Genomic DNA, 17,332 nt, shown 5'->3' with positions numbered 1-17,332 from the left:
TTTGGAACTTTAAAATGGAGCATAATAATAATTTCAAAATAAAAGCCTTGAATATTTTTACATCATGTAATTGCTCTTTTTGGCTTTATTTGACTTTTTCATCCAAAGCACTGTTACACATGGTATTAGTTCAGAACTTTAAAATGAAGCATACTGAAAATTTCAAAATAAAAGCCTTGAATATTTTTACATCAGGTAATTGCTCTTTTTGGCTTTATTTGACTTTTTCATCCAAAGCACTGTTACACGTGGTATTAGTTTGGCCCTTTGAAATGAAGCATTCTGAAAATTTCAAAATAAAAGCCTTGAATAGTTTTACATGACGTAATTGCTCTTTTTGGCTTTATTTGACTTTTTCATCCAAAGCACTGTTACACATGGTATTAGTTTGGCCCTTTGAAATGAAGCATACTGAAAATTTCAAAATAAAAGCCTTGAATATTTTTACATGACGTAATTGCTCTTTTTGGCTTTATTTGACTTTTTCATCCAAAGCACTCTTACACGTGGTATTAGTTCAGAACTTTAAAATGAAGCATACTGAAAATTTCAAAATAAAAGCCTTGAATACTTTTACATCAGCTACTTGTGTTTTGAGCATTATATAACTATTTTAACCCAAGGACTATTACGCATGGGATTAGTTTGGCCCTTTGAAATGAAGCATACTGAAACTTCCAAAATAAAAGCCTTGACAACATTTTAAATCGTACCGAATGGTGCACGTCCGCCTCGCTTAACGTTCTTGCGGTTCTCCGCGTGCCACTGGTGACGTCGCGGCGTTCTTTGGCGTCGACGCCGATTTGTGGCGCGACGACGCCGGGCCCGAACCCCACGGGCGCGCCTTGGCAGGCCCCGTCTAAATTTCTTCCGAAATTTTCTAGTTATTCTTTATTTTTCATCCGTAACCGTTAATGCGGCTCATACCGCTGCGTGCACACCTACAAAAGAGGTATCAAAACGTGCAGAAAATTCACGCCATTCCAGCTATTACTTTTGGTGGGATTCGGGATTAACATGGCGACATAATTCGCAAAAAACTACGAAAAAAACCCCATTATAACTCAATGGGAAAAATCCTAGAAATACCCTATTTTTGAGGATTTGCTGTGTCGTCACAAATTCACCTAGAAATGCCATTCAAATTTCATTTTGTAGATACGTCTGTGATCTCTTCGAAAGTGAAGACGGCTCGTCGATACCAGTTATGGTTTGTCCACAATTTGCCTCTAAGCGACCCAAAGTTTCTCATTTTTGCTCATATTAGAGTGACAGCCGACCTCGGTTCATATCTGGGCACAACATTTCTTTCTCTCATCACTGTAAATGCTCTGAGTGAGGTACAGATATGAATCTCGGGACTATCGCAGAAGACACATTGAACTGTCATACGCTTAAAACGCTTTTCGAATATGTATTACGGTTCCCGAACAAGAAGGATTTGTTTCCAATGCTTTTTTTCAGTAAAGTGTGTTTGCTCAAACACACTTGTGTGTTTGAGAGCTCACAGCTCAGAGCTCACACCTGCTGAGACCATTATTTGCCATAGCAACGGAACTCAAGAGGCTATTGGCTGCTGGTTAGGACTACGAATACGCATCGTTGTAGTTCTATCTATCCTCAGTTGAAACAGATCAGGACTGAGAACTGGCCTTTACAACTACTTGCTGCTTTGGGCTGTATATAACTGATTTAACTCAGTAACTGTTACACATGGGATTAGTTTTACACTTTAAAATTAAGCATATTGAAAATTTCACAATAAAAGCCCTGAATATTTTTACATGACGTAATTGCTCTTTTTTGGCTTTATTTGACTTTTTCATCCAAAGCACTGTTACACATGGTATTAGTTTGGCCCTTTAAAATGAAGCTTAACAAAAATTTCAAAATAAAAGCCTTGAATATTTTTACATCAGCTACTTGTGTTTTGAGCATTATATAACTATTTTAACCGAAGGACTATTACGCATGGGATTAGTTTGGCCCTTTGAAATGAAGCATCCTGCAAATTTCAAAATAAAAGCCTTGAATATTTTTACATGACGTAATTGCTCTTTTTGGCTTTATTTGACTTTTTCATCCAAAGCACTGTTACACATGGTATTAGTTTGGCCCTTTGAAATGAATATTAACAAAAATTTCAAAATTAAAGCCTTGAATATTTTTACATCATGTAATTGCTCTTTTTGGCTTTATTTGACTTTTTCATCCAAAGCACTGTTACACGTGGTATTAGTTTGGCCCTTTGAAATGAAGCTTAACAAAAGTTTCAAAATAAAAGCCTTGAATATTTTTACATGACGTAATTGCTCTTTTTGGCTTTATTTGACTTTTTCATCCAAAGCACTCTTACACGTGGTATTAGTTCAGAACTTTAAAATGAAGCATACTGAAAATTTCAAAATAAAAGCCTTGAATATTTTACATGAAGTAATTGCTCTTTTTGGCCGTATATGACTTTTTCATCCAAAGCAATGTTACACATGGGATTAGTTCGGAACTTTAAAATGGAGCATAATAATAATTTCAAAATAAAAGCCTTGAATATTTTTACATCAGGTAATTGCTGTTTTTGGCTTTATTTGACGTTTTCATCCAAAGCACTGTTACACATGGGATTACTTTGGAACTTTGAAATGAAGCATACTGAAAATTTCAAAATAAAAGCCTTGAATATTTTTACATCAGGTAATTGCTGTTTTTGGCTTTATATGACTTTTTCATCCAAAGCACTGTTACACATGGGATTAGTTTGGAACTTTAAAATGGAGCATAATAATAATTTCAAAATAAAAGCCTTGAATATTTTTACATCAGGTAATTGCTCTTTTTGGCTTTATTTGACTTTTTCATCCAAAGCACTGTTACACGTGGTATTAGTTTGGCCCTTTGAAATGAAGCATTCTGAAAATTTCAAAATAAAAGCCTTGAATAATTTTACATGACGTAATTGCTCTTTTTGGCTTTATTTGACTTTTTCATCCAAAGCACTGTTACACGTGGTATTAGTTTGGCCCTTTGAAATGAAGCATACTGAAAATTTCAAAATAAAAGCCTTGAATATTTTTACATCAGCTACTTGTGTTTTGAGCATTATATAACTATTTTAACCCAAGGACTATTACGCATGGGATTAGTTTGGCCCTTTGAAATGAAGGTTAACAAAACTTCCAAAATAAAAGCCTTGACAACATTTTAAATCGTACCGAACGGTGCACGTCCGCCTCGCTTAACGTTCTTGCGGTTCTCCGCGTGCCACTGATCACGTCGCGGCGTCCTTTGGCGTCGACGCCGATTTGTGGCGCGACGACGCCGGGCCCATGCCCGACGGGCGCGCCTTGGCAGGCCCCGGCTAAATTTCTTCCGAAATTTTCTAGTTGGGGCCTGCCATGCAAAGCAATGGCAGGAACCTATTGCTATTCTCCCAAGAAAAGTTTCTTTATTATTATTGGGGCCTGCCATGCAAAGCAATGGCAGGAACCTATTACTCTACACCCAACAAAGTGTCTCTTTATTATAATTCTTTATTTTTCTTCCGTCACCGTTAATGCGGCTCATACCGCTGGGTGCACACCTACAAATGAGGTATCAAAACGTGCAGAAAATTCACGCCATTGGAGCTATTATTTTTGGTGGGATTTGGGCTTAACGTGGCGACATAATTCGCAAAAAACTGCGAAAAAAACCCCATTATAACTCAATGGGAAAAATCCTAGAAATACCCTATTTTTGAGGATTTGCTGTGTCGTCACAAATTCACCTAGAAATGCCATTCAAATTTCATTTTGTAGATACGTCTGTGATCTCTTCGAAAGTGAAGACGGCTCGTCGATACCAGTTACGGTTTGTCCACAATTTGCCTCTAAGCGACCCAAAGTTTCTCATTTTTGCTCAAGTTAGAGTGCGTTTCTGGCTGCTTAGAGTGAGAGATGAAGACAACTTTTTCAACCCAAATCATTTTTGAAATCGCCATCACGCCCACAAATATCGCACGATTAGTATCAAAATCGGTCCTGACATTGATACGCCTGTCTGCTCCGGTAAAATGTTTTCGAAATTTATCTAGACCGTACGGTTTTCTGTCACGGTGCTTCAGAGCAAAGTCATGCGACAGGATTTTCTGAGGCTGTCTGAGGCTCTCTCCCATGTATTTGAATAGAATTTCAGATCTGGGCACAACATTTCTTTCTCTCATCGCTGTAAATGTTCTGAGTGAGGTACAGATATGAATCTCGGGACTATCGCAGAAGACACATTGAACTGTCATACGCTGCAAACGCTTTTCGAATATGTATTACGGTTCCCGAACAAGAAGGATTTGTTTCCAATGCTTTTTTGTCAGTAAAATGTGTTTGCTCAAACACACAATTGTGTGTTTGAGAGCTCAGCGCTCAGAGCTCACACCCTGCTGAGACCATTATTTACCATAGCAACGGAACTCAAGAGGCTATTGGCTGCTGATTTGGACTACAGATACGCATCGCTGTAGTTCTATCTATCCTCAGTTGAAACAGATCAGGACTGAGAACTGGCCTTTAGAACTACCTGCTGCTATGGGCTGTATATAACTGATTTAACTCAGTAACTGTTACACATGGGATTAGTTTGGAACTTTAAAATTAAGCATACTGAAAATTTCAAAATAAAAGCCTTGAATATTTTACATGACGTAATTGCTCTTTTTGGCCGTATATGACTTTTTCATCCAAAGCAATGTTACACATGGGATTAGTTTGGAACTTTAAAATGGAGCATAATAATAATTTCAAAATAAAAGCCTTGAATATTTTACATGACGTAATTGCTCTTATTGGCCGTATATGACTTTTTCATCCAAAGCAATGTTACACATGGGATTAGTTCGGAACTTTAAAATGGAGCATAATAATAATAACAAAATAAAAGCCTTGAATATTTTACATGACGTAATTGCTCTTATTGGCCGTATATGACTTTTTCATCCAAAGCAATGTTACACATGGGATTAGTTTGGAACTTTAAAATTAAGCATACTAAAAATTTCAAAATAAAAGCCTTGAATATTTTACATGACGTAATTGCTTTTTTTGGCCGTATATGACTTTTTCATCCAAAGCACTGTTACACATGGGATTAGTTCGGAAATTTAAAATGGAGCATACTGAAAATTTCAAAATAAAAGCCTTGAATATTTTTACATCAGCTACTTGTGTTTTGAGCATTATATAACTATTTTAACCCAAGGACTATTACGCATGGGATTAGTTTGGCCCTTTGAAATGAAGTTTAACAAAACTTCCAAAATAAAAGCCTTGACAACATTTTAAATCGTACCGAATGGTGCACGTCCGCCTCGCTTAACGTTCTTGCGGTTCTCCACGTGCCACTGATTACGTCGCGGCGTTCTTTAGCGTCGACGCCAATTTGTGGCGTGACGACGCCGGGCCCAAGCCCGACGGGCACGCCTTGGCAGGCCCCGGCTAAATTTCTTCAGAAATTTTGTTTTTCTAGTTATTCTTTATTTTTCATCCGTAACCGTTAATGCGGCTCATACCGCTGCGTGCACACCTACAAAAGAGGTATCAAAACGTGCAGAAAATTCACGCCATTCCAGCTATTACTTTTGGTGGGATTCGGGATTAACATGGCGACATAATTCGCAAAAAACTACGAAAAAAACCCCATTATAACTCAATGGGAAAAATCCTAGAAATACCCTATTTTTGAGGATTTGCTGTGTCGTCACAAATTCACCTAGAAATGCCATTCAAATTTCATTTTGTAGATACGTCTGTGATCTCTTCGAAAGTGAAGACGGCTCGTCGATACCAGTTATGGTTTGTCCACAATTTGCCTCTAAGCGACCCAAAGTTTCTCATTTTTGCTCATATTAGAGTGACAGCCGACCTCGGTTCATATCTGGGCACAACATTTCTTTCTCTCATCACTGTAAATGCTCTGAGTGAGGTACAGATATGAATCTCGGGACTATCGCAGAAGACACATTGAACTGTCATACGCTTAAAACGCTTTTCGAATATGTATTACGGTTCCCGAACAAGAAGGATTTGTTTCCAATGCTTTTTTTCAGTAAAGTGTGTTTGCTCAAACACACTTGTGTGTTTGAGAGCTCACAGCTCAGAGCTCACACCTGCTGAGACCATTATTTGCCATAGCAACGGAACTCAAGAGGCTATTGGCTGCTGGTTAGGACTACGAATACGCATCGTTGTAGTTCTATCTATCCTCAGTTGAAACAGATCAGGACTGAGAACTGGCCTTTACAACTACTTGCTGCTTTGGGCTGTATATAACTGATTTAACTCAGTAACTGTTACACATGGGATTAGTTTTACACTTTAAAATTAAGCATATTGAAAATTTCACAATAAAAGCCCTGAATATTTTTACATGACGTAATTGCTCTTTTTTGGCTTTATTTGACTTTTTCATCCAAAGCACTGTTACACATGGTATTAGTTTGGCCCTTTAAAATGAAGCTTAACAAAAATTTCAAAATAAAAGCCTTGAATATTTTTACATCAGCTACTTGTGTTTTGAGCATTATATAACTATTTTAACCGAAGGACTATTACGCATGGGATTAGTTTGGCCCTTTGAAATGAAGCATCCTGCAAATTTCAAAATAAAAGCCTTGAATATTTTTACATGACGTAATTGCTCTTTTTGGCTTTATTTGACTTTTTCATCCAAAGCACTGTTACACATGGTATTAGTTTGGCCCTTTGAAATGAATATTAACAAAAATTTCAAAATTAAAGCCTTGAATATTTTTACATCATGTAATTGCTCTTTTTGGCTTTATTTGACTTTTTCATCCAAAGCACTGTTACACGTGGTATTAGTTTGGCCCTTTGAAATGAAGCTTAACAAAAGTTTCAAAATAAAAGCCTTGAATATTTTTACATGACGTAATTGCTCTTTTTGGCTTTATTTGACTTTTTCATCCAAAGCACTCTTACACGTGGTATTAGTTCAGAACTTTAAAATGAAGCATACTGAAAATTTCAAAATAAAAGCCTTGAATATTTTACATGAAGTAATTGCTCTTTTTGGCCGTATATGACTTTTTCATCCAAAGCAATGTTACACATGGGATTAGTTCGGAACTTTAAAATGGAGCATAATAATAATTTCAAAATAAAAGCCTTGAATATTTTTACATCAGGTAATTGCTGTTTTTGGCTTTATTTGACGTTTTCATCCAAAGCACTGTTACACATGGGATTACTTTGGAACTTTAAAATGGAGAATAATAATAATTTCAAAATAAAAGCCTTGAATATTTTTACATCAGGTAATTGCTGTTTTTGGCTTTATATGACTTTTCATCCAAAGCACTGTTACACATGGGATTAGTTTGGAACTTTAAAATGGAGCATAATAATAATTTCAAAATAAAAGCCTTGAATATTTTTACATCAGGTAATTGCTCTTTTTGGCTTTATTTGACTTTTTCATCCAAAGCACTGTTACACGTGGTATTAGTTTGGCCCTTTGAAATGAAGCATTCTGAAAATTTCAAAATAAAAGCCTTGAATAATTTACATGACGTAATTGCTCTTTTTGGCTTTATTTGACTTTTTCATCCAAAGCACTGTTACACGTGGTATTAGTTTGGCCCTTTGAAATGAAGCATACTGAAAATTTCAAAATAAAAGCCTTGAATATTTTTACATCAGCTACTTGTGTTTTGAGCATTATATAACTATTTTAACCCAAGGACTATTACGCATGGGATTAGTTTGGCCCTTTGAAATGAAGGTTAACAAAACTTCCAAAATAAAAGCCTCGACAACATTTTAAATCGTACCGAACGGTGCACGTCCGCCTCGCTTAACGTTCTTGCGGTTCTCCGCGTGCCACTGATCACGTCGCGGCGTCCTTTGGCGTCGACGCCGATTTGTGGCGCGACGACGCCGGGCCCATGCCCGACGGGCGCGCCTTGGCAGGCCCCGGCTAAATTTCTTCCGAAATTTTCTAGTTATTCTTTATTTTTCATCCGTAACCGTTAATGCGGCTCATACCGCTGCGTGCACACCTACAAAAGAGGTATCAAAACGTGCAGAAAATTCACGCCATTCCAGCTATTACTTTTGGTGGGATTCGGGATTAACATGGCGACATAATTCGCAAAAAACTACGAAAAAAACCCCATTATAACTCAATGGGAAAAATCCTAGAAATACCCTATTTTTGAGGATTTGCTGTGTCGTCACAAATTCACCTAGAAATGCCATTCAAATTTCATTTTGTAGATACGTCTGTGATCTCTTCGAAAGTGAAGACGGCTCGTCGATACCAGTTATGGTTTGTCCACAATTTGCCTCTAAGCGACCCAAAGTTTCTCATTTTTGCTCATATTAGAGTGACAGCCGACCTCGGTTCATATCTGGGCACAACATTTCTTTCTCTCATCACTGTAAATGCTCTGAGTGAGGTACAGATATGAATCTCGGGACTATCGCAGAAGACACATTGAACTGTCATACGCTTAAAACGCTTTTCGAATATGTATTACGGTTCCCGAACAAGAAGGATTTGTTTCCAATGCTTTTTTTCAGTAAAGTGTGTTTGCTCAAACACACTTGTGTGTTTGAGAGCTCACAGCTCAGAGCTCACACCTGCTGAGACCATTATTTGCCATAGCAACGGAACTCAAGAGGCTATTGGCTGCTGGTTAGGACTACGAATACGCATCGTTGTAGTTCTATCTATCCTCAGTTGAAACAGATCAGGACTGAGAACTGGCCTTTACAACTACTTGCTGCTTTGGGCTGTATATAACTGATTTAACTCAGTAACTGTTACACATGGGATTAGTTTTACACTTTAAAATTAAGCATATTGAAAATTTCACAATAAAAGCCCTGAATATTTTTACATGACGTAATTGCTCTTTTTTGGCTTTATTTGACTTTTTCATCCAAAGCACTGTTACACATGGTATTAGTTTGGCCCTTTAAAATGAAGCTTAACAAAAATTTCAAAATAAAAGCCTTGAATATTTTTACATCAGCTACTTGTGTTTTGAGCATTATATAACTATTTTAACCGAAGGACTATTACGCATGGGATTAGTTTGGCCCTTTGAAATGAAGCATCCTGCAAATTTCAAAATAAAAGCCTTGAATATTTTTACATGACGTAATTGCTCTTTTTGGCTTTATTTGACTTTTTCATCCAAAGCACTGTTACACATGGTATTAGTTTGGCCCTTTGAAATGAATATTAACAAAAATTTCAAAATTAAAGCCTTGAATATTTTTACATCATGTAATTGCTCTTTTTGGCTTTATTTGACTTTTTCATCCAAAGCACTGTTACACGTGGTATTAGTTTGGCCCTTTGAAATGAAGCTTAACAAAAGTTTCAAAATAAAAGCCTTGAATATTTTTACATGACGTAATTGCTCTTTTTGGCTTTATTTGACTTTTTCATCCAAAGCACTCTTACACGTGGTATTAGTTCAGAACTTTAAAATGAAGCATACTGAAAATTTCAAAATAAAAGCCTTGAATATTTTACATGAAGTAATTGCTCTTTTTGGCCGTATATGACTTTTTCATCCAAAGCAATGTTACACATGGGATTAGTTCGGAACTTTAAAATGGAGCATAATAATAATTTCAAAATAAAAGCCTTGAATATTTTTACATCAGGTAATTGCTGTTTTTGGCTTTATTTGACGTTTTCATCCAAAGCACTGTTACACATGGGATTACTTTGGAACTTTGAAATGAAGCATACTGAAAATTTCAAAATAAAAGCCTTGAATATTTTTACATCAGGTAATTGCTGTTTTTGGCTTTATATGACTTTTTCATCCAAAGCACTGTTACACATGGGATTAGTTTGGAACTTTAAAATGGAGCATAATAATAATTTCAAAATAAAAGCCTTGAATATTTTTACATCAGGTAATTGCTCTTTTTGGCTTTATTTGACTTTTTCATCCAAAGCACTGTTACACGTGGTATTAGTTTGGCCCTTTGAAATGAAGCATTCTGAAAATTTCAAAATAAAAGCCTTGAATAATTTTACATGACGTAATTGCTCTTTTTGGCTTTATTTGACTTTTTCATCCAAAGCACTGTTACACGTGGTATTAGTTTGGCCCTTTGAAATGAAGCATACTGAAAATTTCAAAATAAAAGCCTTGAATATTTTTACATCAGCTACTTGTGTTTTGAGCATTATATAACTATTTTAACCCAAGGACTATTACGCATGGGATTAGTTTGGCCCTTTGAAATGAAGGTTAACAAAACTTCCAAAATAAAAGCCTTGACAACATTTTAAATCGTACCGAACGGTGCACGTCCGCCTCGCTTAACGTTCTTGCGGTTCTCCGCGTGCCACTGATCACGTCGCGGCGTCCTTTGGCGTCGACGCCGATTTGTGGCGCGACGACGCCGGGCCCATGCCCGACGGGCGCGCCTTGGCAGGCCCCGGCTAAATTTCTTCCGAAATTTTCTAGTGATTAATTAATAAGCAGCCATTTTCTCAAAAACCTGAGTGTTCTCTTGCATAAAGAGGGCAGACCCTCTTTTCATAACATCTGCTACATTTTTTAGAATATGCTGAATTTCAAAAAGGTTTCAGCATTTTGTATCTGCTATGTTAAATACTGACTGAATAAATACAAAATTGCACTTTTCTTATGGCTTATGGGCATCCATCGCATTAATGTATCATCACATCCTCATTTTTGAAGCACATCAGCACTATTATGGTGAGACGTAAGCAGCTTGTTGAGTGTTTATATTTCAAAACAAAACCATATAAAGTGCAATTTGTACTGGACTGTTTGGACCGTTTTTCTTTTCCATTTTGTGATATCTCCACCATCTTTGTTTCTGTATCAACTCGCTCCGCTGAGGGATGACCAGTGGTGCCCTGAATAGCAGGGCACCACTGGTTTGGCAACTATCTGCTATCTGCTGGATAGCTGCCAAACTACAACACTAAAAGAAGGTCTAAGTGGTCATTACTAGTTAATTGATTGGAACTAATTTAATCTAATAAACCATTAATCGACAATTAATCTGAAGTCGATTAATTGTTTGCATCCCTAGTTCTGATTTTTTTGTGAAGACATCTGTGGATGACCTTTCCCTTGTGCTATCAGAGATTTATATGATTTACTGAGGCAAAAAACACAAGTCCAAAAAAAATTCAGAATCTGACCATTTAAACGTTTTACCCCCAGGGCCTTATCCCCCACAGAATCTTTCCCTGTCGCATGTGACCCCCAATTCAGCGTTGATCACCTGGAGCCGCCATCCGAGACACGTCCCAGATGGTTTTGTGATCAACGTAACCCGTGGTCTGAATACCAGGAGTCGCTTCCTGCCTAATGGGAAGTTAGGTTCGTACACACTCCGTGAGCTGACACCAGGACATCACTACTACGTCGCTCTCATGTCTGTCAAAAACACGGGACAGGAACAGATCCACAGCATACCGCAGCACTTATCTTTTACCACCTGTGAGTTATCATGCCTACTGGTCTGTCTCTCCACAAATGTTAATGGGTTACATTTGAATTACTCTGCTGCTGTTTCCTTCCGCTAACCTAGTGCCAACACAGGTCAGACCTGGGAGGAGGGAGCGGCCCACGGTAACGGGACTTGGGATCCAGACCGTGCGCATATTTCCCACATCTCACCCTCAAGACCTGGGCGGCAACACGGAAATAAAGAACTCAGAAGAGCTGTTCAGGTATTAGCAGGCGTCTGATTACAGTCCACTCGACCCTAAAACACAAACATCAGCAGCAGGTCCACTGTAAAAGCTAAGCAGTGTTTGTTCCTGTGTTGCAGATACACTGAGCTGGTTGACCGGAGGGGGAAGATAACGGCTAGGTTTTCCCACTTAACGCCAAAAGTGATCCGACATCGTACCAGTAAGTTTAAACTATCGTGTAAATATTTAAGAGATTGAAGAAGTTTTACTTTAAGACGATAGTTTCCAGTCTACTCAGTATGCTTTGTACAATTTATTATGTTAGTCGGTCAATTTTATTTGCATTGCAGCAACAAGGCAGTTCAAAGTGCTTCACACCTTAAAAACATAATTCAGTAACCAATTATGAAACAAGCAATAAACATTACATTTTGTCAGAGGCCATCATCAAAATAATCAAGCAAATATGAATCAAATATGTTGATCAATGTTCCAGTTGTTATGAATCAAGGCTCTAAGCAAGGTGGGGATTTAGCCTTGATTTAGAGGAACTCTAAACTAGAACAACTGGAATTTTTTTTTTTATTTTAACAAAATAAAATTTAGAATTTAATGTTAAAACCACAAACCGGTGGGGTTTTATGTGACGCACCAACACAGGGAATTGCACAATTGTAAAGTGGAAGGAGAAAAATAGTTTTTAATGTTTTTAAAGACAATTGGTTGCACATAAATTTATTCAGGGGTGTCAGATTATAAGTGTGAGGGATGACAAATGAATGTCACACATTTTAGGTTTTTATCTGTAAATATGTCTGAAAACCATGCTAACGTTTTCTGGCAGCTTTTTTTCTTCCATTAGTTAATTTTCTATGGAGGATTTTGGACTTTTTTTTTTTCACTTGCTGTAGCATATAGGCTAAACCTTTTTCCAGATGTTATCGTTTGCTCTTGAGAATACATTTCCTCTTTAAGATTCTCCTCCACCTTGTAATGGCGTTTCGACAAAACATCGTTTTCAGGACAAGGAATGTATACAGTCCCTGCCAGTGCCACATCTAAACTCTGTCAGAGTCATCATGGAGTAATTCGTTCATTTCCTCGTTTCGCAAAGATACATGACAGGAAATGTTTCTCTCTTTTTTTTTTCTTTTTGCCTTGCAGGACCTCCACCTATCAGATTAGAAAAGATGGAAGAAACAACAAACAAACTTAGCCTTGCATTAGAGATGGAGGAAAAAGCTTTGAGAACACAGCCTGGTAGGTATTTCATTGTACACTCTCCCTCTCTCTTTCTCTTTTTTAATTTAAATACTTTAGCAAAAAATAAAGCACAAGATTCCTCTTCTGGTGCACTGGAGTAGAGCTGGAATCTGTCAGCGGACGGTATCAGCTGTGGAAGATGTGAACTAGTGGGCCTGAAACATGAGACTGAAACTGATTCTGCTCTGAGGGTTTTAATGGCAGCTGCTGTCTTTAGAGTCGCCCCAGGACTGCCGCAGTCTGCCCTGCCAGAACGGAGGGACGTGTGTGAACGAAAGGGGCTCCGTCGTGTGCAGCTGTGCAACGGGTTTCAAGGGCAGACAGTGTGAACTGTGTAAGTATGTGTTTGTCTTCTTATACTCCACATACAAACCGTGTGATTCAGACTCTGATCCCAATTGACATTGGTTTTTACGTCTTGTGTTTATTCTCAGTCTTCAGTCATGCACACTGTGAAACTGGTACTTAATAGAATAGAGGTTTTTGTAATTAAATCCCATTTTTTGAATTTCGGTTTTCATCCCCAAACCTTCAGGTGTCAAAGAGAAATTTTTAAAAGTCAGCATCACAGCGAGTCCAAATCCACATAAGAATGGCTTAATGAGAGGAAAGTTAAAGTTTTGGAACAGCCAGCACAGGCCTCAGAAGTAAATCTGACTTTTGCAGCCAAGTTGTTATACCTTCCAATTCTATTTTGCCCTCAGATGTGTTCATTTATATGTTGATTTATGCAGGAAAACTGTTAAACTGTAGATATATATTTTTAATAGAGCTGGTAGACAGTGGTGTGTACAACTTTAAGCGACACTGTGGTGTCACAATCTAACATATAATTATGCTTCAAAATTAAGCATTTTTCTATACGAACTATAAAACAAATAATTTATTTCTTATTTAATACTTTCCATTGTTCAGCATCTGAAATATTATATTCTAAAGACGTAGTCAGTTTTCATTGGGTAATTTTTAGACCACGAGTCCCAGTTTCCGATCAGTTTTAACAGGAATTTGCCATTTTATATGGTAAAGTGATTCGTGAATGCTACAAAAGTCATGAACAACGGTTCATTTATAACTGATTTTTACCTTTCCGTGTGTAAGAATTACAGAAACTCATTTGTTTACATCCAGTAGGATTATCGATTTGGATACATTTTCAGTAGTCAGAGAATTCAAACCCCTTTAACCTTTTTGCGTTTTGTCCTGTCACAATCACAAACTTTATTTGTGCAGGGATTTAGGGAGAGAATCCCAAAGACAAATCCAGTCCAACCAATTTAATAAGGAAGTAGATGATCTAGTGTGATCAGCTGTAAATACACGCCACAAAACCAAACATCTTTTTCCTTCCACTCTGCAGTTATTCACTTCTTTTTGTTGATCTAAAACAAAGTGTCACAACAAAATTCATTATTTCTCGTGGTTGCAACGTGACAAAGTGTGAATGTTTAATGGGTGCAAATACTTTTGCACACTGTACACTTGTTGTTCAAGCGTCATTAAGAATGTTGAGGCAATGAAAGATTGAAAAAATGTTAAAGCAGTATGACACCTAAGAATCAGCAATGACTAAAGATTATAAACCGCTTCCTCTAATTAATGAGACAATTTATTAATAAACCCGCTGAAGAATAATGTTCCAAAACGTACCTTAGGACAAAAGATTTCATCGCTGTTGGGCAAAAAGCCTTTTACATCTCCATTTTCTTGTGAAAATGATCTCTATTGATCTCCGTTTACAACTGTTTGTTGTTAAGACAAACATAGAACATATGTGTTCTTTACAACTTCTTGGAGCCAAAAAGGCAAAATGAAAAGTACCGAAAAGTGTTAAAAAAAAGAAAACAGCTGCCGACCAGAAAACGCTCAAGTGAGGGAAATTCACTTTCTTAGCCCTTTACTAAAAACCCAGCTCTGCCAAAACAGAGGAGGATTTACGAGTTTGAAGAACACGTTGATGAAGGAGACACTGGACATACCCCTTGCTCCCCTTAAATCTTGCTCTACACCCAAATATCCAGTGTCAGGGTTGTTTAAACATTCCTGTCCTAAAACCCATCCGTCAGCCAGCGAGAAGGGCCCGGTTCCATCCCGCAAGACCCTTCAGCCATCTTGCAGGCTTTATCCCCTCCTGGCAGCTCTTACGGCATTCGTGTGTCCGCTGTGTTTCAGTGTGCCAGCGAGTGCCCCACCCATGCACCCGGCTCTTCTCTGAGACTAAAAGCATACCTGTCTGGGAGGGTGGAGTGTGCCACTATCAGTGAGTCCTGCTACTTTGTCTACTTATGCAGATTCAGGATTATGAGGAATATGGGGGGCTTTTCATTTCCCAGCAGATCCAGTGTATATGTGCTTTTCTTCCTCGCAGGTACAAAAGGACATATAAGGTACAGCAGGACGTGTGCTATCAGGAGATTTGTGAGCCAGTGAAAAGTCAAAGTAAGCATAACAAGCTGTCTGCTCACAAGTAAGTCTATAGTCGTCTAACTAAATTGAAACGCTTGTATTTTCTTTCCTAACAGCCGGAAGAGCAAGCAGACACCAGTAATAGTGTTTGTTTGTTTTTTTCACAAGAAAAATCAAAGTAGGTTTTAACATCCTTTCTGCATGCCTCAGCAGAACGGCACATTATTTTCAACAAAACAAACTAAAGTTTCTCATTCTTTCCTCTAGAGCAAGCTGGATGCTGATGAAAGTCATCACTGTCATGTGGAGAACCTCCTAGCTACATTTTTGGTGTATATAATCTACTTGAATTGTCTGATTATGGTGATTTTTTTTTTTTTTGTCCTGAGAACCCCTGTCAAGACCCACCGTAACCATTTCACAACCGTTCGCTCATCCGGATACAGAACTTCCATCCTCGAAGTTTCGTTTGTAGGAAAAGGAAGGGATTGACGGACGACTGACCCCCACGTTATTTATGACGTTTGCTGGCAGATACTATTTTCACACTTTTTAAGCAAATTTGGATAAGAGACCATATATACCTCATTTCCATGCAGAGACACAAGGAGAGGGTTTGATTTGTGCTCCAGCTGCAGGTTTGTCCCTCAGGGAAATAATCACAGAATGCCCAGAGTCCCTACATTTTCCTCATGTGTCCTTATGAAATAATAGAAAATGTACAATACATTGTCACCACGGCCCATGAATTGATCTCCTCTGCCCTGTGTTTTCTATGTAAAATATCTTACTCTGTCTTAGCGGGCATCGCTGCTTGCTACTCTGTAAATAGTGTTTATAGATCATTTTGTAGGTGGATATTTTATTAATAAAAATGGTAAAAATGGTTTGAGATGTCTTTGTCCTTTCTGAATGTCCAAAAATAAGTGGCTTTTTTAATTATATCTTTGAATAAAGTCCTATATTTTTAAGTCAAGCCACTGAAGATGGTTCATTTTAAGTCTGGTGAACCATTTGTGTGTTTACTTGGCAATATGCTTCGGTTCATTATTCCAATAAAAACATGCAATCGTGAACCATTTTCAGTTTTTTTAGCAGGGGCAAGTAGGTTTTTATCTACTGAATTGTCTAGTCAGCATATTGATAGCATCTGACCTTTGTGAAAACTTGGTGACACCAGTCTTAGATTTATTTCAAAGAGATTGTTGGCAGTAATTGTGCCATTGGATATTAATCTGTATATAAATGTTCATTTGTTAAATTCAAAGTTAGATTTATTTAAAAAAAAAAAAAAAAACATTGTGTGAGACAATGTTATAGAATTTTATTTATTTTTTTAAGGCTTGAGAGAAATCTTTTCCAGGGGCACCACTCTCTGTAGTCGTTTCATTTTCTACGGTACCCTCAACAAACAAAATATGGAAAGGGTTATTGTCATTTTGGGATAAAATGTGAATTTTGCATTTATTTTTCTTTTTATATGTAGTAACCTACACAGCCCACCTCCTATTTCAGACTTGCCGTAATTATTATAGGAAATTTGAGTTCTCGCTTATGTGGCTTAAAGGATCCTATTTTTCTAAAGCACAAGTCGAGGTGAGGTCCTGCGTTCGCACTCTAAAACCTAATCTCTTCATAATTCAGTTAATGCATATATATATATATATATATATATATATATATATATATATATATATATATATATATGTACGAGTGTTTAGTGTAAAATACCATAAGTCGAGTATATCTAATAATGTGATTTACTAAAAAGTATCTACAATAACTACTTAAAAGTTGTCTAAAACGATACTTTTAATCTTACAAATGCGCCTCATTGGAACGCATACTCCAACATTTACAGAATAGTCAGAGCATTTATGGCTCTTCGTTTTAACTCGAACGTACCTGAATCGGACGTGCTTCAGAAATATTTCCCACAGCACCTGAAGGCAGCACTCAGCTCCTGCGGTGG

The 17,332-nt window shown here is 37.5% G+C and overlaps 1 protein-coding gene across 7 annotated transcripts in view; it reads left to right on the top strand.

Moving 5' to 3' along the window:
- Positions 1 to 16,247, top strand: part of sned1 (sushi, nidogen and EGF like domains 1) — an 84,591-nt gene extending 68,344 nt beyond the window's left edge. For 2 of the 7 annotated variants that reach the window (XM_023340259.1, XM_023340264.1), the window contains 8 exons: positions 11,216 to 11,494; positions 11,597 to 11,727; positions 11,809 to 11,911; positions 12,856 to 12,951; positions 13,172 to 13,288; positions 15,127 to 15,214; positions 15,323 to 15,421; positions 15,628 to 16,247. In XM_023340259.1, coding sequence (XP_023196027.1) covers positions 11,216 to 11,494; positions 11,597 to 11,727; positions 11,809 to 11,911; positions 12,856 to 12,951; positions 13,172 to 13,288; positions 15,127 to 15,214; positions 15,323 to 15,421; positions 15,628 to 15,679 — 965 coding nt within the window. In that variant the 3' untranslated portion in view covers positions 15,680 to 16,247. Of the gene's footprint in view, positions 1 to 11,215; positions 11,495 to 11,585; positions 11,728 to 11,808; positions 11,912 to 12,855; positions 12,952 to 13,171; positions 13,289 to 15,126; positions 15,215 to 15,322; positions 15,422 to 15,476; positions 15,539 to 15,627 lie in introns of those variants that run through there. The other 5 variants (XM_023340261.1, XM_023340262.1, XM_023340260.1 and 2 more) reach the window with 5 other exon arrangements.
- Positions 16,248 to 17,332: the final 1,085 nt, after the last annotated feature.

This window comes from Xiphophorus maculatus, chromosome 9 (genome assembly GCF_002775205.1).
Source record: "Xiphophorus maculatus strain JP 163 A chromosome 9, X_maculatus-5.0-male, whole genome shotgun sequence".
Lineage (NCBI taxonomy): Eukaryota > Metazoa > Chordata > Actinopteri > Cyprinodontiformes > Poeciliidae > Xiphophorus > Xiphophorus maculatus.
This window is presented reverse-complemented; position numbering and strand designations above follow the sequence as displayed.